Source organism: Myodes glareolus, chromosome 8 (assembly GCF_982192425.1).
Source record: "Myodes glareolus chromosome 8, mMyoGla1.1, whole genome shotgun sequence".
Classification (NCBI taxonomy): Eukaryota; Metazoa; Chordata; class Mammalia; order Rodentia; family Cricetidae; genus Myodes; species Myodes glareolus.
In genome coordinates, this window is record NC_142033.1 from 33,534,726 (window position 1) to 33,558,236 (window position 23,511).

Genomic DNA, 23,511 nt, shown 5'->3' on the forward strand with positions numbered 1-23,511 from the left:
ATAAATGTCATCTGTCGTTCATTCTAACTACTAAACCCACAGAAAGTCTGTATCTCTTTAGGGCTCCCAGAGTTTCTTGATTTGGACAGATATGTCTGAATATGTATTTTCTGGGGAAGAGAGATAAGAAGCTTCTAACAGAACCGGCTAAGGGCCCCTGTCATGGCCTGCCCAGCTGCCGCCAACAGTGCCGTCCATCATGGGTGATTTAAACCAGGGCTTCTTGACTTTTTTCCTACTTGTAACCTCCTTTAGCCCAAGAAAATTTTATGGGACTGGTTTATACAGTAGGCATATAAACCAAACATTTATAATAATCATAAATTTATTTTGCAGCAATTCTTTGGGGGTCATATAATTTTACCATTTATTAAAGGTGAAAGCATATTTGCATTCTGTGAGATGGATTTACTTATTTTCACACAAAGAATTTAGTAGTGGCTGACTCTTTGATACTGTGGGGTGCAGAACATCTTCAGTGCTTTTCAGAGCTGATCAATATTTTGGTTTTAGAATCATCAGTGCTGAGGACACTGTTTCACATCAACATAAAGCGAAAAAGTGGCAGAAGTGTGTTTAGAACCAATCCATAAAGTGCTGGAAATTCTGTCCTAATCCTAAGACAAAATTAATTTAGCATTTTTTAAATTTTTGCTTTTAAAAGACATATTTATTTTTTATGTGTATGTGTATATTTTTGTATGAATTTATATGTACCACATTCACGTAGTTCCCTTAGAGCCCGAGGAAGTGGAATTATAGGTGATTGTGAGCTGCCCTATGTAGGTATTGGGACATAAATCCAGGTTCTGGACAAGAGCAGTGTCTTTAGAGCACACAGCACTCTAGCCCCTGAGCCATATCTCCAGTCCCTGTGTAACAATATTTAAAAGACGCTCAAGTCAGCAACTCTAACAGCAGTTTTTAAAATCAAACATTCTAACACAATCCAAGCATATACTAATTTAATTCTTATGTGCTGAGGAATGATTGTGGGAAAATATATCTAAAAAACCTTTGTTTTCTCTAATTCAGCCACTGTTTTTCTAAGAGCAGAAATCTCTGTGCAATACACTGCAGTTCAGAAAATACAGTAGCCTCAGATCTGAGCCCACACGCTCCGACTAATATTCATTGGCAGTGGTGAGATGGCACACACGGTGCCAAATGAGTGTGTTGTATGTTCACAACCTAGATTGCAGCGAAATCTTAGGGCGAGGGCCATCAGAAACACCTCAGGTTCACTGTGGGTTTGATTTGATTAGTTTAGGTCATTGTATGTACAGAAACTTTCATTGCTAAATTTTCTGCAGCTCCCATATTAAGTTATGTGAACCCATGTGGGGGTCCACAATCCACAGTTTATAAATCAAACACTCAGACAGTGGAGGTTTGCTCCTCAGAGCCCGGAGGCTGGAGGACTGGAATCTGAGGAGGATGCTTCTCTGGTGGAGACAGAGAAAGCAAGCTCCCTCATCTGCATGCGTTACCCAAAGGCTCCATTTCCACATCAGTAGCTCTACTGTGTAGTGCTACTACACAGTAAAAGTATAGTGCATTTACACAATGGAGTACTACACAGCAGTAAAAAATAATGACATTTTGAAATTTGTAGGCAAATGGATGGATCTAGGAAAAAAATACTGAGTGAGGTAATCCAGACCCAGAAAGACAAATGTAATATTTACTCACTCATAACTGGCTTATAGTCATAAAGCAAAGAAAAACCAGCCTACAGGACATAACTCCAGAGAACCTAGACAACAAAGAGGACCCTAAGAGAGACATATATGGATCTACATAGCAAAGAGAAAAAGATAAGATCTCCTGAGTAAATTGGGAGCATGGGGGTCATGGAAGAGGATTGAAGGGGAGGGGAGCAGAGAAAAATGTAGAGCTCAATAAAAACAATAAAAAAAGAAATTGATGTTCTTTTCAACACCATCAGAATCAAGTTTCCGGTTCATTCCTCATAGAAGTGATTGAAAAGCACAGATAAGTGAAAAAAAGACTAAAAATTACAAGTATTCTTCCCATTCAGAGATGAAAAATATATAATATTTTCTAAAAAAATTGTGATTATATTAGTCTAGAGAACAACACTTTTTTGAGCAATTTTTGGCACAAACCTATTTATCTAGATCTCCACTTTCCTCTTTCCTGCCCCCTTTTCTGTCCATTTATACTTTTTCTTTTCTTTTTTTTCTTAAAATATTTATTCATTTATTATGTATACAATATGTTGCCTGCACTTTTCTGTGAAATCCCAAACCCGAAACAGGCGCATGCTTTCCCGAATCGAGCCCACGAGAATGGATGAATATCCTAAGGGTTGAAACAGACAGACACAATGCTCATTCACCAAAGAGTAAATGGCAACTTTATTAAACTCAAGTTGGGTATATATACTAGGGGGCTAGGGGGCAAAAGGGCAAAGCCCCCTCCCATCAGGAGCAGTGGAAGAGGATGACAGGTGCCCGGTGCCCAAGGCCAGAAGCAGCTGCGGTGGCAGGCACCTGAGGCCCACGGCTGGAACCTTGTTTACAGGTGGAATTACCATAACAAAAGAGGGCCAAGTTCTTTCTAAGCTAAACCCTCAGGCCGGTGCAAGAGCAGAAAAACCAGGGAGCCAGAGGTAAAAACAGCCCTGCAAATCGCCACGAACAAAGGGGAAAAGACCTGGGTACCTACAACAATATTCTGTCTATGTGTATGCCTGCAGGCCAGAAGACGGCACCAGATCTCATTTCAGATGGTTGTGAGCCACCATGTGGTTGCCGGGAATTGAACTTAGGACCTTTGGAAGGGCAGGCAATGCTCTTAACCACTGAGCCATTTCTCCAGCCCCCTATTCTTTTTCTTTCAGTAAAGTTCAAGTGAATGCAAAAATAGAGAAAAGTACAATGCATTTTGTGTGTGTGTGCACGTGCATGTGTATGTGTGTGTGTATGTGTGTGTGTGTATGCACGCACGCGTGTGATCAGGAATTGGTGACTCCTCACTCCTTGCTCCTTGACTCATCTTCATTTTCTGTTTTCCCACGCCCCTCTTCTCTCAACTTGATTTGTTTTTAATCAAATCCCAGATATCATTTCACTTGTAATTGATATTATCTGTATCTATCATTCAAAGGTAAGCCTTTTTTAAAGCACACTGCCATTTTTACACCTAAAAATAATTTCACCATTATTCACTCAGTGTTGAAGTCTGTCTGATTATGTCCTGTTCTTGTAGCAGTGGATTAATTATATTTTTAAATTTTTCACTTTCCTGTGAGTGTTGCATGTGTGTGGGTGTATATGTTGCATGTGTGTGGTATGTGTGTTGCATGTGTGTGGGTATATGGGTATCACGTTGTGGGTGTGTTGCATGGGTATGTGTGTTGAATGTGCGTGGGTGTTGCATGTGTGTGAGTGATGCATGGGTATGTGTGTTGCATGTGTGTCGGTATGTGTGTTAGAGGGATGAGTGCATGTGATTGCACATGTATGTGGAGGCATGAACGATGTTAGAACAATCGTTCAGCACTCTTCCACCTTATTATTCATTGAGGAAGGGTCTCTTACTTAGTCACGCCCAGAGCTCACTGATACAGCTGCTCCGGAGCCAGCTTGCTTCGGGGATCCCCTTTCTCTTGCTTTCAAGGCAGGAATTATAAATTATAAACTCAGCATTTAAGTGGGTTCTGGGAATCCAAACTCCAAGTCCTCCTGCTTACACAGCAAGTGATTCAGCACTGAGCCATCTCCCCAGTCCAAAGTTGGTTAATTTATACCCATATAGCAGCATGCATGTTAATCTATAATTTATCCCCTCCCTTGTTTTGAGAAATCAGGTTGTTTGTTCTGTAGTGTTTCCTACCATTTTGAAAACATCTTTGTGCTGTTATTTACCTAATTAAAAAATTCAAATTACATTTGTGTGTGTGTGTGTGTGTGTGTGTGTGTGCGCGCGCGCACGCGTGTGTGTGTGTACGCGCACACACGTGTGTACGCTGGTACCAAGGTGATGGTGGGAGGTCAGAGGACCCGATGGTGTCCGATTTGTGTCGGCCAGTCTCCCCTGGGCTTGGGGCCTCCTATGGAGTGTGGCTGATATGCCCAGTGACATTCCATTGGGGAAATAGGATTTTGGAATAGCGTTTTACAAACAAAAACTTGCCATGCCACTAACATGTAGGGTAGGAAATAGAGCATTGCCAACACCCTGATGCCCTCTGCTTTGCAATTTCATTTTCATTCTATTCTCACCCTATACCCTTAAGTTCATCATTATTTTCTGTTTTATGTATCACTAGTGCTTGCTTTGCAATTTTTTTTAGGAGTGTTTTGTGATTTTTAATTATGTGTAGGTGTGTGTGTCTGCATGCGGGTGCAAGTGCCCTTGGAGGCCTGATGCGTCTGAGCCCACATGGCTGCTGGGACTTCCCTCAGCTCTCGTGAGGTCCATGGTTCAGTTTGGCTTGTTGTTGCTGTTTGTATGGACGGCCACGTAGCCTTTGTGCCTTGGTTCCTTTGGTTGGTGCCCCTGGTGAGATTCACTGCATCATTGCATGATACTTTAGTTTCTTCTGTCTCACTGCCATGTGGTGACTTAGTGCATGAATGTCATCTTTTATTAACCTACTTTAGGGTGGATGGATATGTGGTCATTTCTGCTTTGGGACAACTGTGAACAATGCTGCCATGGATCTTACAACGCGTAAAGTCTCGCCACAGAATCCAGATTTCTCTGGGAAATTATACCATGTCTTGTGGAAGTAGATTGTGAGGTAGCAGATTATGGTATGTTCGTCACTGATACCGTTAGAATGTGGCCAGTCCCCATGACATTATAACAGCTTACACTCTGTGTGAGCGTTCTCTCTTCCTTTCTCTGTATAGTGTATATATGTGTATATACATGTGTGTGCATGCAGGCATGCATGAACACATATGGAGACCAGAGGAGGATGTCAGGTATCTTCCTCTATTGTTCTCTGTCCTAGTTTCTGGAGAAGGACTCTCTTGCTGAGCCAAGATCTTGTTGTTTCTTCCCTAGGCTGGTGGCTAGCAAGCTGCAGTGGTCACTTAGCATTGGGATTTGTGGGCACATATGGCCAGCCGTGCCTGCTTTTATGTAGGTACGAGAGTTCCGAACAGAGGTCCTCATGCTGACTAGCAAGTGCTGTTAGCCACGGAGCCCTCCTCAGCATGTGTGAGAGCACTCTTAGTGCTGTGTCCCCTCTCACGTCACCCTTGCTGTCTAGCGGCTGTGCAAGTGTCCTTACAGCCAGCCAGTGAATGTCTCTCTAGCACACGCTGCCGGGTAAAATTAGATGCGGGATACAGGCTTGCTCTGTGTTCCTGCCATAGAACCAGGTCCGAAGGCCAAGATGAATTATCGGTTATAGAATTACAGTCACAAGACCCTGTGAAGGAAGCACAGTCTCTTTCACGCGCTTCTGATGCCAAAAGCAGAGCAGTGTGGTACTGGGCTCCATACGGCAGCTGGGAAGCCTGTGCCACATCTATAAGCTGGCCCCTCCTCCGAGGATGTAATTTAACACTGTTAGTAATCCACCCCGGCAGTGTTCTGTGAGAATTTCCAGGATGACTCTGATAACAGGCTCACTCATTTTTATAGCTTAAAAAAAATATCTATGAACAGAACAAATAATCTCTCAAATGCAAATATTGCATTAAGTACTCATGCTGTAGAAGTTACTGTGGAGCCCTATCATTTCCCAAATGCCAAGACAGGAACCTGTATGCAAAGATTGCATCCCAATTCCTTAATTAGATGGAAGCATTTGTATAATGGGATTCCAACTGTTTATATTTTATAGTGTACAATCCTTTATAGAAGCAATCCTTTATAATTGATTTTAAACCTTCATATGGGGCCGGAGAGATGCTCAGCAGTTCAGAACACCAGCTGCTCTAGCAGAGGACCCAGGTTTGGTGCCAGCACCCACGTGACTGCTCACAACCATCTGTAGCTCTAGGGGAATCTAATACCCTCTTCTGTCCTCTTTGGGCGTTATATGCACATGGTATACTTACATACATGTAGTCAAAACACATGCTTTGGAGAGACAGCTCAGAGATTAAGAGTACTTTCTGTTCTTGGTGGGGACCTGGGTTTGAATCCAAGCACCTCCATGGTGACCCACAGCCGTCTGGAACTCCAGGTCTCGTGAATCTGAAGACCTCTTCTGGCTTCTGTGGGCACCAAGCATGAACGTGATGCCAGGCCAAACATGCTTGCAAAATACCCGTGCAACATAAAATAAAAGTGAAAACAAAATTACAAGCTCACATGTTTATTTATTATTTTAAAGTGATATGTAATGTTGTATAAATTGGACTATAATGTGTTGTTTTGAAACTGTATGCACTATATAAAGCAAGTCTGAATAGTGTGTCCACTGTTTCAAATACTTATCATTTCTTTGTGGTGAAACATTCACAATTTAGATAGAACAATCTTTAAAAAGAAGACCCCCCTCCTTGATAAATCATTTGAGACAAGTATATATGGATTCCTTTATTTTTCTTCTCTGATTACTTGGCTAACCCCCTCTCTTTTCCTAGACTTCAGAACTGGGCAGACTCCTAGGAAACATCTAATCTTGTTTTCCCAGTGCCCGGGTATCTTCTAGGATCTCCCAGCCAGTTGGTCACCAACATCCAATGGACCCTGGCCAGAGGCAGGGAACCCAATCTCCCAAGGATGCATTCTATTTTTAGCCAGCCCTAATTGTTAGAAAGCCTTGGACTTTCTAAGAAAGAACATGGCCTGCGGGCTTCTCCTGCTGCCAAAGTGCAGGGCCAGGTTTCATCGAGAATCTCATGAGCCCTAAGGACCTCACTTTCCTTTGGGAGCCTGCTTTGAGGACTGCCCTGTGGCAGGCTGTGCACTCACTTTAATCAGAATTGCCTACGCCCCCATTGTGAAATCGCACAGTGGATTAATCTATCCTAGATCCTGAATAGCAAATTAGCCCTGAGGGCACCTTTGTCCCTGCCTCAGCCTCTTGTTCCTCCAATTGTGGAAAACCTTTGTGCCAGTCTTCGAGTTCCATAACAATAGCTGATTTTCTAGTCTCTCTTGGTGAAGCAGGGTCTGGGATTGCAGTGCGGATGTCAAATGAAGGATTCTATGGAGACAAATGGTCTCCTCTGCAGTGGAGCTGAAGGGGCTATTTTAAGGGGTAATCAGGGCTCACTTCTCCACGCAACCTTGACAAAGGCACTTCTGAATTTGGGATTTCAGGATTTTTCCACTTGAGCCTAACCATTCCCTTGGTTGTTCTTTTGTTTGCTTCATAAGATTTATTAGACCAGTCGGAGCTTAATCTTGCTGCTGTTTATTAATTCTTCCTCTTTTTATGTAAAGCTGAGTTTTGGCCTTGCAGATCCATGGCTTCTCAGAGCCTCTCGATGGCATCACAACACATTTGTATTTTGTCACTTTAGCCAAACTGATGTGCAAAGAACTGTTTTATTAACAGAACCAAGTCTACAGCTCTTATTACTGAGTTTGCAGAGGTCCGTATTGCTCTGGCAGAACTTCCGAGACTCCCACAGACAGAGGGTGGGGTTGGCTGAGGCAGGAGGAAGGCTCAGCTGTCAGACAGGAGACAGCACTTGCCCCAGTCCCATCCTTTGGTACCAGCCAGGGCAGTGTCGTCATGGCAGAGACCTAAGGAGCTGTCACCTTTCCCACTAACCCAGGAAGGGAATCGAGGGCATTGGAAGCTCATTTAAAGACGACCCCACTTGTTCATGATGTGTCTTTGTGGCTGAAAGGCTGATTTCTTTGATTCATTGAGTAATAGTTATTTAAAACTGAGCAAATAGGGTCTTTTCTCTTCGTTTTAAAGGTGAGGTTGTCTTTGGGGTGGGGGAGAGGCACACCAGGCTCAGACTTAAGGGAAGAAGAGAAGCAGCTGTAGGCTGCTCATGCTGAGAGTGTTGGAATTTCTTAGTGATGTGTTTCCTTGGAGACAAGCTGTATTTTCCCTTAGACCAGATCCTTGCGTGGGGGAAGAATATGCCTTCCTGTCGCTTGATTGAAGAAGAGAACCCCCTAAAAAAGCCTCTAGCCACCCCCGACCAACCAACCAACCAACCAACAAAAAAACTGGACAGCCCCTCCTTGTCAACCTTTTCAATACCTCCATGGTGTGTTTCTTGACCACTACTAACTGGGGCTGTGACTTCCCGGGGTGGCGACAGAGAAAAGTCTAGATGGGAAGGTGTGCCAGACTTTGATCCCCCCTGCCCCGCCCCGCCCCTTGCCTCCTCCCTCCCCAGGGAGGGCGTTATTGCTCCTGTCCTGGGAGCTCTTCGCAGCAGCTTTCTTCAGTTTCCTAGTGCGATGCCTACCTTTCTGTCACAGCTGTCAACCAGAAGCAGATTCGCATCTAATCCCACAGAATACTGTGTTTCCCTGCCTCTGTGTACCCCATCCTGGGTAATTTTCGTGTGATTCCACTTGGCCACATCCTTTTATTTTCTCCCTGGGAAGGGATGTTTCAGTTAAGAGAGTGCTTTACCAATTTAAATATGTAATATTTGTGGGCTAATGTAAAAAGAGAAGTATGTATCAAAAAAGAAAATGATTCATATTTCGCCTCTGAGAGGCCACCGATTTAGCTATCTTTCTATTTGTTCAGATTTTCTTCAGTTGAGTAATTTATGTATTGTATATTTATTTTGTACATGTTACGCCCTGGAAATTATGTCAGGTACCAAGGATGGCAACTGCAAAAGATGGTTCCTGATGCATGTTTAAATTGAGCATCCCCTTTAACTATAGCACCAACAGCAGCACTGCTACCGCCATCAGCACCACTACCTCTACCACCGTCATCATCACCACCATCACTACCATCATCATCACCACCATTACCACCACCATCACTACCATCATCATCATCACCACCATCACCACCATCATCATCACCACCACCATCACCACCATCACCACCACCATCGCTACCATCACCAGCACCACCACCATCACTACTACCTCTACCACTGTCATCATCACCACTATCACTACCATCATCATCATCACCACCATCACGACCATCACCACCATCACCACCACCATCACTACCATCACCATCACCACCACCACCATCACTACTACCTCTACCGTCATCATCACCACCATCACTACCATCATCATCACCACCACCATCACTACCACCATCACCACCACCACTATCACTACTATCACCAGCACCACCACCATCACTACCATCATTACCACCACCACCACCACCACCACTATTACCAGACAGGCCAGTCTCTGAGTTTGAGATCAGCCTGGTCTTGTCCACAAAGCAAGTTCCAGGAAAGCCAGGGATACACAGAAACCCTGTCTCAAAAAGAAAAGAAGAAAAGAAAAAAGAAAAGAAAAAAGAAAAGAAAAAAATGAATTCTCTTCCTTTTGCCTCTATTCTTGAAGCCTTTATTTGTGGCACATAAGGATGCTACACTGATAAGGTTTCTTTGGGCATATTAAAGATGGTATTTCACTGTCTTCTGATCTCTGTGGTTGAGATCTCATTCTTTTAAATCATTCTCTTGCATGTAATGTTTCTTTTTTTCCCTTCTATATACTTATGATTTGCTATTTGTCTTTGGATCCCAGCAATTGGTCTTTGATATTTCTTAACAGGCATTCTTTGTTTCTGATCTTGCTTGGTGATTGTTGAGTATCTTGAATTTATTTATATGTATACATTTCACTATACCAAGGGACTGTTCAGCCATTATTTCTCAGATAGTTTTTCTGTTTTATTCTTTCTGCCCTCTTCTAGGGTTCTGATCATCTGTATAATAATGTCCCAAAGGTCCCTGAACATTTGTTAATCCTCTTCCTTTATTCTATGACTGCACAATTCCCACCGATAGGTCAAGTGTTCCCCTCCCCTCATCCAGTTTAGTTTTCAGTCATATAAATTTCTGTGATTTCCATTTGATTCTTTTATTGTTTCTGTTTTTCTTCTGGTCTGCCCCCCCGACCTCAGTTTTTTTTTTTTTTTTTTTTTGAGACAAATTTTACTATTATGTAGCTCTGACTGTCCTGGAACTCTCTTTGTAGACAAGGCTGACTTCAGACTCACAAAGATCTGTCTGCCTTTGCCTCCTGAGTGCTGGGATTAAGGTGTATGCTACCACACCCGACCTGACTCACTTTAAAATTTATACAAATATCTTTTCTTTCTTTTCTTCCTTCCCTTCCCTTCCCTCCCCTTCTTTCTTTTTCTCTCTCTTTCTTTTTTTAAGACAGGGTTTCTCTGTATAGCCCTGGCTATCCTGGAACTTGCTTTTATTTTAACTTTAAGACAAGGTCTCACTATATAACCTTGGCTGGCCTGGAAAGATGTGTAGACCAGGCTGTCCTGAACTCATAGAGTCCCCTGTCTCTGCTTCCTAAGTGCGGAGTTAAAGGGCAGTGCCTCTGTGCCAGGCCATAAGTGTATTTTCTTTTGTTTTACTGAAGATGGTTATAATAGTGTCTTTGTTTGTTTTGTTTCTTTTCCCGCTTTTCTTCCATGGTATTGGGGATTGAGTTAAGAGGGGTTTCTCTTTAAAAATTTAAACTGCTAATCCTAACATTGGGTCATCCCAGGGTTGATCTCCTGTTTGGTTGGAAGTGTCACCCCAGCCCCTGGCACCCCTGTACCCAAAGAGTCTGGAATGTTTGGGTTAAGTCTTCACCTCAGCTCCTGGCATCCATATATCCAAAATGTCTGGAACATGTGGGTGGAAAGTTCCATCCCAAGCCCCCTCCTCTCGGAGTTGCCTCAATCCAGACTCCACCACCGAGAAAGCCCGCCAAATGGTGACCCCTCCCTAGAGATGCTCAAGACCACTCCCACCGGGTATTTAAACTGCTCCCCAGAGAACAAACATGTGGTTTCCGGTCTTCCTTCCTCCATCTCCCCTCTGAGGGCCTGGAAGGTCACCTGGAGCGCTGGCATCCTTTAAACCTGGGCTTTTTCTAATTCAGTTTTATTTGATCTGATTTGGATTATTGCATCGGTGGAGAGGCCTATCGGGCTGCAAAAACCTTTTCACTTTCTTTTTCTGGTCTCTTCATGTGTTATAATTTGGGTGTTGATAAGGACCCTGACAGTGTTAATGAGTATTGGTTTTTCTTAGTTTTTGTAAGTGTTTGGACTGAAACCAGAAATTCTTTCTGTTCGGTGGCAGTTTGAATATTGGGTCTGCTGAGCGCATTGAGGGTACTCTGTGCATGCAGAGCTCAGTGGTCAGTCAGGTGTGGGCAAATTTGAAGAACAATCTCAGACTGGTTCCTTTGTGTAGCCCTGACTGTCCTGGAATTCACTCTGTAGACCAGGCTGTCCTTGATCTCACAAATCTGCCTGCCTCTTCCACCCTAGCATTGAAATTAAAGGTGCGTACAATCAGCACATGACTACTGGTTTAGCATTCTTATGGTGATGGCAGAAGTGCAAGAAAGCAGTTTCATGGTGCTGAAGAGAAGATTTAGCTGTTAAAGAGAACTGGCAGCTTTTTATTTGTTTTGTTTTTAGAGGACCCAGGTTCGATTCCTAGCATCTACATGGCAGATTACAGCTGTCTATAACTCTAATTCTGGGGACCTGACCCCCTCTGCTAGTCTGTGCAGGTACCAGAAATATGAACACATGTAGGCAAAATACTCATCCACATAAAACACAATAATTTTTTTCCAAATATTTTTTCTTGTTTTTATTGAACTATATATTTTTCTCTACTTCCCTTCCTTCCTTTCCCCTCCCCTTCTACCCTCTCCCATGGTCCCCATGCTCCCAATTTACTCAGGGAATCTTGTCTTTTTCTACTTCCCATGTAGTTTAGATCATGTGTGTCTCTCTTAGAGTCCTCGTTGTTATCTAGGTTCTCTGGGATTGTGAATCATAGGCTGGTTTTTCTTTGCTTTATGTTTAAAAGCCACCTATGAGTGAATACATATATTTATCTTTCTGGGTCTGAGTTACCTCACTCAATATGTTGTTTTCTAGATTCATCCCTTTGCTCACAAATTTCAAGATGTTATTTTTTCTGATATGTAGTACTCCATTGTGTAAATGTACCACATTTTTTCTTATCCATTCTTAGGCTGAGGGGCATTTAGGTTGTTTCCAGGTTCTGGCTATGATAAACAATGCTGTTATGAACAAAGTTGAACACATATCCTTGTGGTACGATTGAGCATCCTTTGGGTATATACCCAAAAGTGGTATTGCTGGGTCTGGAGGAAGGTTGTTTCCTAATTTTCTGAGAAATCGCCACACTGACATCCAAAGGAGTTGTACCAGCTTGCACTCCCACCAGCAATGCAGGAGTGTTCCCTTTACTCCACAACCTCTCCAGCATAAGTTGTCATCAGTGTTTTTGATCTTGGCCATTCTTACAGGTGTAAGATGGACTCTCAGAGTTGTTTTGAGTTGCATTTCTCTGATGGCTAAGGATGTTGAACATTTTCTTAAGTGTCTTTCAGTCATTTTAAATTCTTCTATTGATAGTTTTCTGTTTAGGTCTGTATTCCTTTTTTTTAAAAAAAAATGGATTATTTGTTCTTTTGATGACCAATTTCTTGAGTTCTTTGTATATTTTGGAGATTAGCCCTCTGTCCAGTGTGGGGTTGATGAAGATCTTTTCCCATTCTGTAGGCTGCCATTTTGTCTTGTTCACTGTGCCCTTTGCTTTACAGAAGCTTTTCAGGTTCAGGGGGTCCCATTTATTAATTGTTTCTCTTAATGTCTGTGCTACTGGGGTTATATTTAGGAAGTGATTTCCTGTACCAATGTGTTCAAGTGTACTTACCACGTTCTCTTCTATGAGGTTCAGTGTGGTTGGTTTTATGTTGAGGTATTTTATCCATTTTGACTTGAATTTTCTGCATGGTGATAGATAACGGTCTATTTTCATTCCTCTACATGTTGATATCCAGTTACGCCAGCGCCATTTGTTGAATATGCTTTCTTTTTTCCATTTTATATTTCTTTTGCTTTTTTGTCAAAAATCAGATGTTCGTAGGTGTGTGGATTGATATCTGGGTCTTCGATTCAGTTCCGTTGGTCCTCCTGTCTGTTCTTATGCCATTACCAGGCTGTTTTCAGTACTGTAGCTCTGTAGTAGAGTTTGAAGTCAGGGATGTGATGCCTCCAGAAGTTCCTTTATTGTACAGGATTGTTTTGACTATCCTGAGTTTTTTGCTTTTCTATATGAAATTGAGTAATATTCTTTCAAGGTCTGTGAAGAAGTTTGCTGGGCATTACATTGACTCTGTAGATTGCTTTTGGTAAGATCGGCATTTGTCCTCTGCTAGTTCTACCACCGCAGAGCATGGGAGAGCTCTCCATTTTCTGGTGTCCTCTTCAATTTCTCTCCTCAAAGATTTAAAGTTCTTGTCATACAGGTGTCTTCCACTTGTTTGGTCAGAGTTACTCTGAGAGACAGTTTATGCTATTAATGGCTATTGTGAAAAGTGATATTTCTTGATATTTTTCTCGGCCCATTTATCATCTATGTAAAGGAGGGCTACTGATTTTTATTTCTTTTAGTTAATCTTGCATCCTGCTACATTACCAATGGTGTTTATGAGTTGTAGAAGCTTTTTGGTAGAATTAACAAAATAAATTTTTAAAAAAGGGAAAGTGGTTTTACCAGTGCTTATCCAGTATCTGCTTATAGCGTGTCTTCTAAAGTCTCCCCTGGCCGAGAGGAATTACAGGGCTGCCTTCAAGAACGGGAAAACAGCTGGGTGCGGTGGTGCGTGATGCCTGCCCGTCTGCAGTCATCTGAAATCCCAGCACTCATGGGACTGAGGCATGAGGATCAAGGATTCGGTTCAAGGCCAGGCTTGGCTGCACACACACACACACACACACACACACACACACACACACACACACACACACGGCTTCCACCCCAGCAGAAGTAAGTGCTGAACACACAGGTGACAGAGAGCCAGAAAGGCTGTTCGTGCCTTTTAAACAGAGTTGGAGTTAGTGAGTGTAGTTGCACAGCCCACTTTTCTCATTTAATGTAGCTGCCGTAATGTAGCAAACCATTTCTAGCTTCGTGAACATTTTAGACCATCAGCCATCTTTACCTCTCCTCCATTTACTGAGCTCCCCCTCCCCCGCCTTTTTTTTTTTTTCTTTTTTCTTTTTGAGACACAGTTTCAGTTTGTATTAACTTTGGCTGTCTGAACTTACTGTGTGGAACAACCGGGCCTCAAACACTGACCTCTGCCTGTCTCTGCCTCCTAAATGGTGGGGTTAAAGGCATGTGCCACTACACCCAGCTTTTTGTTGTTGTTGCTAAAGATTAGGATTTCATGTCACCCTGGCCAGTCTGCAACTTGCTATGTCGATTCAAACTCACAGAGATCCACCTGCCTCTGCCTCCCAAGTCCTGGGATAAGAATGTTCCACTAACCAGCCCTGAACACTTACATGTTAAAGCTCTTGCATATATTATCTTACCTTCCAATAATCTTAGAAGGTGCTCTTCCTCACCCAAGGATGAAACTGAGATAGAGAGAGTCTAAGTAATGGTCTTCGTTCACCCACTTCATAGGCTGTAGCGGCAGCCCCTGTTTTTCTGTTTGCCTGTAATCGTATCAGAGAGTATGCCTGCAACTTTGAATACATCTCTAGGTCATTTTTTTTTTCTAGAATCTGTGGTTACAGAGTAGTTTTTGCTTTTTTACACGAGTGTGTTCTTCATTTTGTCATGGCTGATGGAATTCTTCAGCTCTTTCTTCCCATGCTACCAGCGTAACTGTCAAATCTCAGGGTTTGTTGAGTGGATTGGAAGCAGTCACTGGGTGAAGTCTGACAGACAAGTGAAGTCCTGAGGAGCAAACAGGGCCCGTGGGCTGGTTTGGCTGAGAGTGGCCTGTGTCGGGGTGGGCTGTGTGACCAGCTCAGGCATGACAGCACAGGACTCTGCACATGGTGACCACATCTGAAGGACAGCTTGATGGGAATTAGCATGGCAATCTGGCTCCCTAGTCCCACAGGTCTTGACTGGGCACTGGGAGGAGGAAATGACATCAAGGGACTGGACCTAGTGAAGGGTCACTGTTGGGGTGGAGGCTGCTTATCTCTTGTCCTCTCTCTGTCCCCTCCTCTGCCAGTACGGGCTGCATAGATACTTGTCTAATGCTTATTGGTCAGAACAACGAGGAACAGCTGGAGACGAAGGGAAGCCCCGCTGAGTTTTAGGTCCTACGTTTTGAATCATTATGGAATTATGAAGGGCTGAAGCTGAATTGGGAGTCTGGTTGGGGTGTTTTGAAGTAGCGCTGGTTTGGCATGGCCACGTGACCTTTACTGATGGCACATGCTGGATTACCCATAAACGCTCAAAGCTTTAGCTACTGGGTCTGCTGTGCATTTTGTACCTAATCCCCCTCCTTTTTTTTTTTTTTCCTTCAGGTGAGTAGCAAAGATGAAGATTTTCTTGACCTCTCTGTTGATGTGGAGCAGAACACCTCCATCACCCACTGCCTGAGGTAACACTTGCATTTGGCTGGGGTCTGAGCTTTTGCCCTGGTTGGCGAACACATACAGAAAATCAAATCTCACATTTCTTCAAGATGTAATCTTGCTTTTAAAGCAATATATTCTTATTATTTTATATATTTTCCCCAAGGGATTAAGAATAAACACATGTGGTCTGGAGAGGGGTCTGATGGAGGAAAGGGTCAGGTGGAAGGAATTAATCACCGTAGTTAAAACGAAAACCGTGGTCTTTGATACAGATATATGTTTTAGCTCTGTGTGTGTGTGTGTGCATGTATGTGCATATGTGTGCATGTGTGTGCATGTGTGTGCATGTGTGCATCTGTCTGCCTCAATCACATACTCACTCACATAATTAAGTTAATAAATGATACAAATACTGATCATTGTTCATTTTCTTAGATGACCTCTTAAGTTAACACTTCTGTACTTTGTGAACTAGTGATGGAATTGCCTTTTCTGCAGTGTTTATTACGTAGAGACGCTCGTTAGCATTGAGAGTCAGCAATGAGCCAGAGTTTGACAGTATGCACCTAGGACTACTGCAGATTGAACATATTCACTTATGTATTGAAAATGTGTTCCGAGAGGCTGGAGGGATGGCTAAGGGTTACGTGGTCACGCTATTTTCCCAGAGGACATGAATTTAGTTCTCAGCACCCACACCAGACAGTTCCCAACTGCTTGTAAGTCCAGCTCTAGGGGGTGCAGTGCCTAAGGCCTCTGTAGCCACATCTCCAGACACATACTCATCGCTGAATAAAGGAAGGAAAAATGTGCTTAGACTGTTGCAAAGACAAGATTCCCCTTCCCCACTCCCTTTTAACAGGAAATAGGTGCTTAGCATTTTCCTAGGCCTGTCCTGGACACAGGCTACAGGAGTGAACGTCAGAATGACCATGCTCTAAGGCCTGAGGACCTGGCTACTTTCGCCGGGTGGGACCACACGGATGACCCTCAGTGCACTGAGAGAGAAGACTGCCCTATAGAGTGACTGAGGCTGAAGGTGTAATGTAGACTGTTTGGTAGCAGTGGGCTTCCCCACATACAGATGCCAGAAGTGTGGGCGTCTTATAGTAGTTATAACAAGGCTCTGTTGATTTGCCTCAGTTGGAATCAAGAGATAGAAACTTTCTGGGAGGAGGTTCTAGTGTCACCTGAATTTGGTAGGTTGTAAGACTTGGAAGCTGATAGTGTTTCCTTTGCCTAGGGGCCTAGGCCCTGTCCAATTCCCATTTCTTTCCTCTTCACTCTTAGAAAGAGCAAGCCAAGAGAGTGTGTAGGCTGGCCTTTCTCCAGCTTGGTTCTCTTAAGGGGCTGGGTTCTAAACATTCCTGTGAAGCCAGACCATCTTTGGATCTCCCCAGAGCTTTGTAACTAGAGTGAGTGGATGCCCGATGTATTTGGCCGGAAAAAAAAAGCAAGGTGTCCCAGTGTTGGCCCTAGGGACATCACCCATTGCTCAGTAGAGATCTGGGTTTGAAGAAGTACTGCCGCTCTCTGTGCCTCGTGGGGAGTTCCTGGATTGTTTGAAGGCAGGCGGCATTAAAGCCGGGCAGATAAAGTGCCGAGTGGTTAGTTCTGACTTCAGATGGGCTACAGAGTACTGAAACACAGGTTTCTGTTTCCGTGGAGAAATGGGAGTATAGGTCCAGCTTCCCCAGAAGGCGGGGCAGAGGCGCTTGGAAATGGCAAAACCGGGATCCGGAGTGGGCCTATCTCTTATATCCGTTACCTTCCTCATTACTGAGATGAAATGGTTGGCGGAGAACCGAAGGGAAAAAAGGATTGACTGGGGCTCACAGTTTGAGGGTACGGTCAGCCCCAGTGGGGAGGGCGTGGTCACAAGATCATGGGGCAGCCCGTCACACGAGTCCACAGATAAAAACAGGGCTGAATGCTCACGTTCACCTCACCTTCCTCTTCTTCTCTTTCTGTTTTTATTCAGTCCCAGGCTCCAGTGCAGGCAATGATGCCTGGGCCGTTTGCTCCCAGTTATCACCTCTGAAAATACCCCCACAGCTACCCCCAGAAGCATGTTTCCTAGATACCCCTCAGTCCAGTCAAGTTGACAATAGAGATTAGCCATCATGGCTCCCAAACTGGCCCTTTAGATTCCTAACTGAATGGACAGTTCAGTTCCGTATTCCTGTACTCCAGAACTTTATATAGCCCCCAAATTCGATCTTGGCCAGCTCACCCACCCACCCTCATGTGTCATAAAGAAAAGTCTGCCAGCTGCTGCCCTTCACCGTCAAGATCTCTGGGATGAGGCTGCAGCTTCCAACCCTTCTGTCAGAAGTACCGGAGACCCAGGGTGGAGAACACCAGCGCATCCATTAGCTGGTTTTTTCTTTTGTTGTTGTTGTTATTTTGTTTTTCTGCCAAATAAACCTTTGGATTAAGGTGGTTGTAGTGCGGTACACCTTTAATTCCAGTGCTTGGGAAGTAGAGGCAGGCAACTTTTATGAATTCAAGGCCAGCCTGATATATATATATATATATATATATATATATATATATATATATATACACACACACACACACACACACACACACACACACACACACACATATGCATAGTGAGTTCCATAATAGTCAGGACTCAGATAAATGAATAAATAAATAAGTAATAAATAAAATCTTTGAATTGAGAGGGCTGACAGTGGCATCGGCCTCCATGACTCGATTTGGATTGAATTCATTTTATTTGTGTTTCAGTGAGGAGTTCTTTAGCATGCCCTGTATTTTATGATGTGATGTTTCTGTCTTTCACTTATTTTAATGACTGTTCAGGAGTCAAGCTGAAGTCTTGGGATCTGAACTAAGTGCCAGCCACCTCCTTCCAGAAGGGCTTTGGGCGACAGACTCCAGAGTGTGCTCACTGAACTTTTGTCCCAGAGAAATGGCATAAATAACAGTAACATCCAGAGAACAGACCGAGGGAAGTCACAAATCCACAGAGTTATCTGAGCCAAAAGCTCTGACTTCAGATCTCAGTACTGTGTCCTAGGCAGGGGAGCAGCCCAGTGTGAGGGTCACCTTGAGGAAAGGGTGAGCCCCTCACCCACCCCTTCAAAAAGCTCAGCCACGCCCTCTGGCAAAGACTTGGACCGTGTTTGGTTTGTCCTGATTGTCCTTCCGAAGCCTTTCTAGAGTTTTGGCCTTCTCCTTGAGTGCTGTTGCCTCTCCCTGCCGCTCCTCACAGAGCCTGGCCTTGCCTCTAAGAGTTCAAGTCTAAAAGGACCTTCTCCGCTCTTATTCCTTGAAATCCTCTCTTGGCCAGAGGTCAGCCAGGTGTCAGAGTGACCTTTGACTCCTCTGAGAGCTTGCTTCACGTGAAAACTGATCTTTAGAAATCCTGTTTCTACCTGTTCTAGAAACTCAATTTATGTCCTGAGTGTCCACACACTGTACTGCTTGTTGCGTGGATCTCTCTTCTACGTAGGTCACCTTCGTTTAGTGGCACATGGCATGGCACATGTGACATGCATGGATTTCTTTCTTTCTTTTTTTTTTTAATGACCCTTTTTTTGGTGAGGGTACAAAGTAATGTGTTCGCTACGGCATTTTCAGACACTGTACTTTGTTCTTATTTACTCCCCGCCCCCCCACTACCTTTGCTGTCTCTCCTGCTCTTTTCTCGGTTCTGGTGCTCTTCTCTCTGCAGGTGACCCTGCTCTGGGCCACAGCTGTCTCGTCGCTTTGTGAACTCCCCCCTGCCTCCCTTCCGTTAGAGCTCCCTTCATAGATAGGTCTTTATCTGTTTCCATGTCTCTCTCTCTCTCTCTCTCTCTCTCTCTCTCTCTCTCTCTCTCACACACACACACACACACACACACACACACACACACACAGATACACAGATTCCATACATGGAAAACTTGTCTTTCTGAATCTGGCTTATTTTGATTAACATAATAATGTCCAGTGCCATTCATTTTCCTGTCCATCATCATTTTATTCTTACTCACGTCTGAGTAAAAGTCCATTGTGTGTATGTACCGTATTTTCTCTATCTGTTCATCTGTCGATAGACATCTAGGATGGTTCTGCCTATTGTGAATCGGGTAGCAATGAACGTGGACATGCAGGTGTCTCTGTGGTGGGTGTTAGGCTGGTTCTGTGCACTGCGTAGCAATTGCATGGATCTAGGCATATCTCTGAGGTATACTGACTCGAAAGTTCTTCAGGTATGAATCCAGTAGTGACAAGCTGGGTCATTTATTTTAGTTTGTTTGGTTTTGAGAAACCGCTGTACTGATGTCCTTCTTCTGTCCTTCTGTCTCTCCATTCCCCTCTTTCTATTTTCCTTTCTCTAACACTCAAGTCAGTGGTTCTCAGGTTTTGCGTGTATAGCAGACTCACCTGAGAAAATAGCAAAGAGAGAGGCATAGAGCACATTAAGAACTTCAGTGAGTCTGCATTTCTGTCTCGAATGTATGTTCTGGTGATTCTGGTGCCGCCAACCTTGAGAAGCTCAGTTCCAACTCTTTGCTGAGATCAGTGGCCTGGCCACACCATTGACGCTGCGTGGGATGTCACTAGAAACATAGGCTTTAGGATCAGAACCTGTACCCATTTATGTGCTAACATCCAGGTGAATGGGAAGAGCTGGTCTCCACCCTGGCGACTCAGTGGGATTTCTGAGATGGTAGAACACAGTCTTGCCTGGGCTTTATCTGGAGGGATCTCATGGCCTTGGCTGACCTGGGAGTAGAAGGTGGAACTGAGTATTGGTTGAGATTGCCTTTAAAATATGGAACACTTGGGGCTGGAGAGATGGCGCAGGGGTTAAGAGTACTGGCTGCCTTTCTGAAGGTCCTGAGTTCAATTCCCAGCAACTGAATGGTGGGTCCCAACATCTGTAATGAGATATGGTGCCCCCTTCTGGCGTGCAGGCATACATGCATGCATAAGAAATAAATCTTTAACCTATGGAGCACTTGGATTGGAGAGATGGCTCAGCGGTGAAGAGCACCAGTTGCCCTTGTAGAGGACCTCAGTTTAGTTCCCAGCTCCCGCTGGGCAGCTCATAACCACCTTTCACTCCAGTTTTAGGGAACCTGAAGCCTCTGGCCTCCGTGGCCAAACCTGCACTCGCCTGCACAAACCCACCCACCACCGTTTGCGCAAATACAGACAATTGCAAACAAGACAAAACTTCAAAAAGCAGAAACACAAAGTACTTAGAGGACAAAGCTGAGGTTCTGTGAAGCAGCCACAGGAAGTGGCAAGGCATTCAAAGCGCAACAACTTCCTGTTTCTTTTCTTTGCTTTGGACTTTGTTGTTGAGATTTCTCTCTGACCCTGTAATTTACTAATTCAGCTAAGCTGGCTTGCAGGGAGCTTCAAGGATCTGACTTTTAACTTGCCTCCCAAGCACTGCTACCTGTTACAGATGTGTGCCTTCCCACCAATTGGCTCTTATGTGGGTGCTGGGGACCAAAGCCAAGTCCTCAAGCTTGTAAGACAGGCAGGCAGTTTAGTAACTGAGCCATCTTCTTGTTCCCCAACGTCACAGTCACATTTTCTAGTGCTTAGCTGGTGGGATAGGTGATCTAGATCCCTGAACAAAGCTTCTCCCACCCAGCACTAGGGAGCATGGGTTACGTGTGTGTGTGTGTGTGTGTGTGTGTGTGTGTGTGTGTGTGTGTACACGCCTCACCTCACCACTGGAGACACTGTGCACATCCTGGCCCTGTCATAACCCACAACCGCTTGCAGGTCATGGGCTATGACACTGTTTACCCCAGTGTGCTTCTCCTGCGGTGTCATTGCCTAAGGATTTTCTCGAGGGTGCATGTGCGCTCCCACCCTAACCAAGAAGCTCTTTCTCTCCAATTGACACCCACCTGCAAAGGGAAAATTGCTTTTCTCCAATGGAGTCTCCCTAGATATACAAACTACACTTTAGGGTGGACAGCACAGAGTGACCAAACTAACTCAACGGCATTTTGTAGGTTTTTTGTTTTTTGTTTTTTACTCTTGTTGCTTTGTTTGGGCAGGTTTATTTTTTATTTTTAAACTTACTGGTCTTTTGCTTCTATATTATGGTTTCTGAGTTTTTTGTTGCTTCTTTGAGTGTGTCTATGTGTTGTATTTTTTTTCTTTTTTAAAATTCTGGTTTGTTCACTTATTTGCCGGTTTTCTAAGGAGAGAAGGAAGGTGTGGCCTTGGTTGGGTCTAGGAGGAGAAGGAGGAAACAAAAATAACACTATTCAGTGTTGGTTCTATTTTATTGACTTGATTAAGATTTTAATTGAGGCTGGCGAGGTGCCTCAGTGGGTAAGGGTGCCTGATGCCAAGCCTCGCGACCTGAGCTCAATCTCCAGGTTCCATGTGATGGAAGGTGAGAACCAGGTCCCATAAATTGCCCTCTGACCTCCACATCTGCATGTTCGCATGTGTATATACACACATAATGAAAATCAAGTGTAATAAAAACTTTATTTTAAAACGAGTATCTTAATTGAAGCTATGAAAAGTCTGCACGTTCCTTGGGCATGCTCGATGTCTGTGACATGGGAACGCCTTCCCACCCAGGAACAGCTTTCCTCCACTCACTCAGGCTGGGGATGTCTCCGTGAAGCTTTCAAATTTCTTTATAAAGGTTTGCATTTCTTATTAGATTTGTTCCCATGGTGAACCTTAAAATAGTGTTTGATTGCTACTACGACCCTTTTTAAAGCAACACAGAGCGCTGTGTCCTTCCCCAGCCTTCTCCGTGCATCAGAAATTTATCCCGACTTCTAGAAAGATCTCTCCGATGCCTCCTGACTCTTTTAACTCAGCGTTGGAAAACCTCCCCCAACCTTTCTTGCTTGCTTTATTATTATTTTGATATTGTGGTGAGACATAGAGGTAGGCATTCCAGGCTGGCCTTGAACCCTCGGTCCTCCTTGCCTCAGCCCCTGAGCCCTGCACTTATTCCCAAGAATGCAAGCCCAGCACGCATTCCAAGAGCCACCAGGGTGACCTTGCAGGGCTGCTCTGCTTCCGCCACTGCCAGACCAGCCCCCATGGCCTACCTTCCCTGTCCATTTTTCAGGTTCACTGTCAAGACTGCAGTCATGGTTCTTCTTGTGACTTGTGCCTCTGACCAGCGGGGACTGGGGAGGGTGGTGGCCTGTTTAAACTGGGCCTTTCAGTCAACACATTTGTCTAAATGCGTGGGTCTGGAAGTGTTTCGGATGTGAGACCGGGGACGCTCAAGTCAGTGAGAGCTTCTGCTGTATTTTACCCCATCTCCGCCTACAAGGCATGCTTAGTTTTTAAGATGGAAATGTGTGTGGTTCCTTGCTCTTTGGTGTGCTTTCTTTGATTGTTCCGATCAAGGAAACACTCCCAAGCAAAATTTCCACAGCAGTTACTTGGTGAGGTCTTCATTTAGCTGCATTTGAGTCTGATTGCTCTCTAAGGACTTGGAATCTGGCGGTTCGTCATGATTGCCTGTCAAAGATTTCCTTACCTCCTAACTTTTTCCAAGCCTTTCTCTGTAGGGCTGTTGAAAGCAGTGGTCTCAGCATGTGTCTGTCCTGTGGTGAGGCCTGTTCGGGAGCCACTGAACTGTGGGGCCCTGCCGGCTTCTTAGTAGTACCTGAGGCTGCGCTGTGGCCCTCCCACACACCCATGTGTTGGGCCTTACATCTGTGTCTCCCTGACACGCCTCCTTCTGTGAGAACCTGACTTGGACATTGCCTCTTAGTGAAATACCTGGATTATTCCAGTATGCATTTGTTTTCTCTCTGCTTTCCCCCTGGACTTTATTCTTCTGTTTTTGTTCATCCATCCACCCATCCACCCATCCATCCATCCATCCATCTATACATCAGGATCAGGCTGGATATCTACCAGAGAACAAAATAGACAAGATCTCTTTCTGCTCTTTTAAGAGCACTCACTATGTAATACCAAGGCTCAGAGTTCAAGGTCCAGCATCTAGGTAATAAAACCCTCATCTT

General features: G+C 44.2%; 1 protein-coding gene across 3 annotated transcripts in view; it reads left to right on the forward strand.

The window, feature by feature from the left end:
- Usp46 (ubiquitin specific peptidase 46) overlaps positions 1–23,511 on the forward strand; it is a 75,323-nt gene that overhangs the window by 38,385 nt on the left and 13,427 nt on the right. For all 3 annotated transcript variants that reach the window (XM_048415285.3, XM_087908951.1, XM_087908950.1), the window contains exon 5: positions 15,461–15,537. In XM_048415285.3, the coding sequence (XP_048271242.2) occupies positions 15,461–15,537 (77 nt within the window). The remainder of the gene's footprint in view (positions 1–15,460; positions 15,538–23,511) is intronic.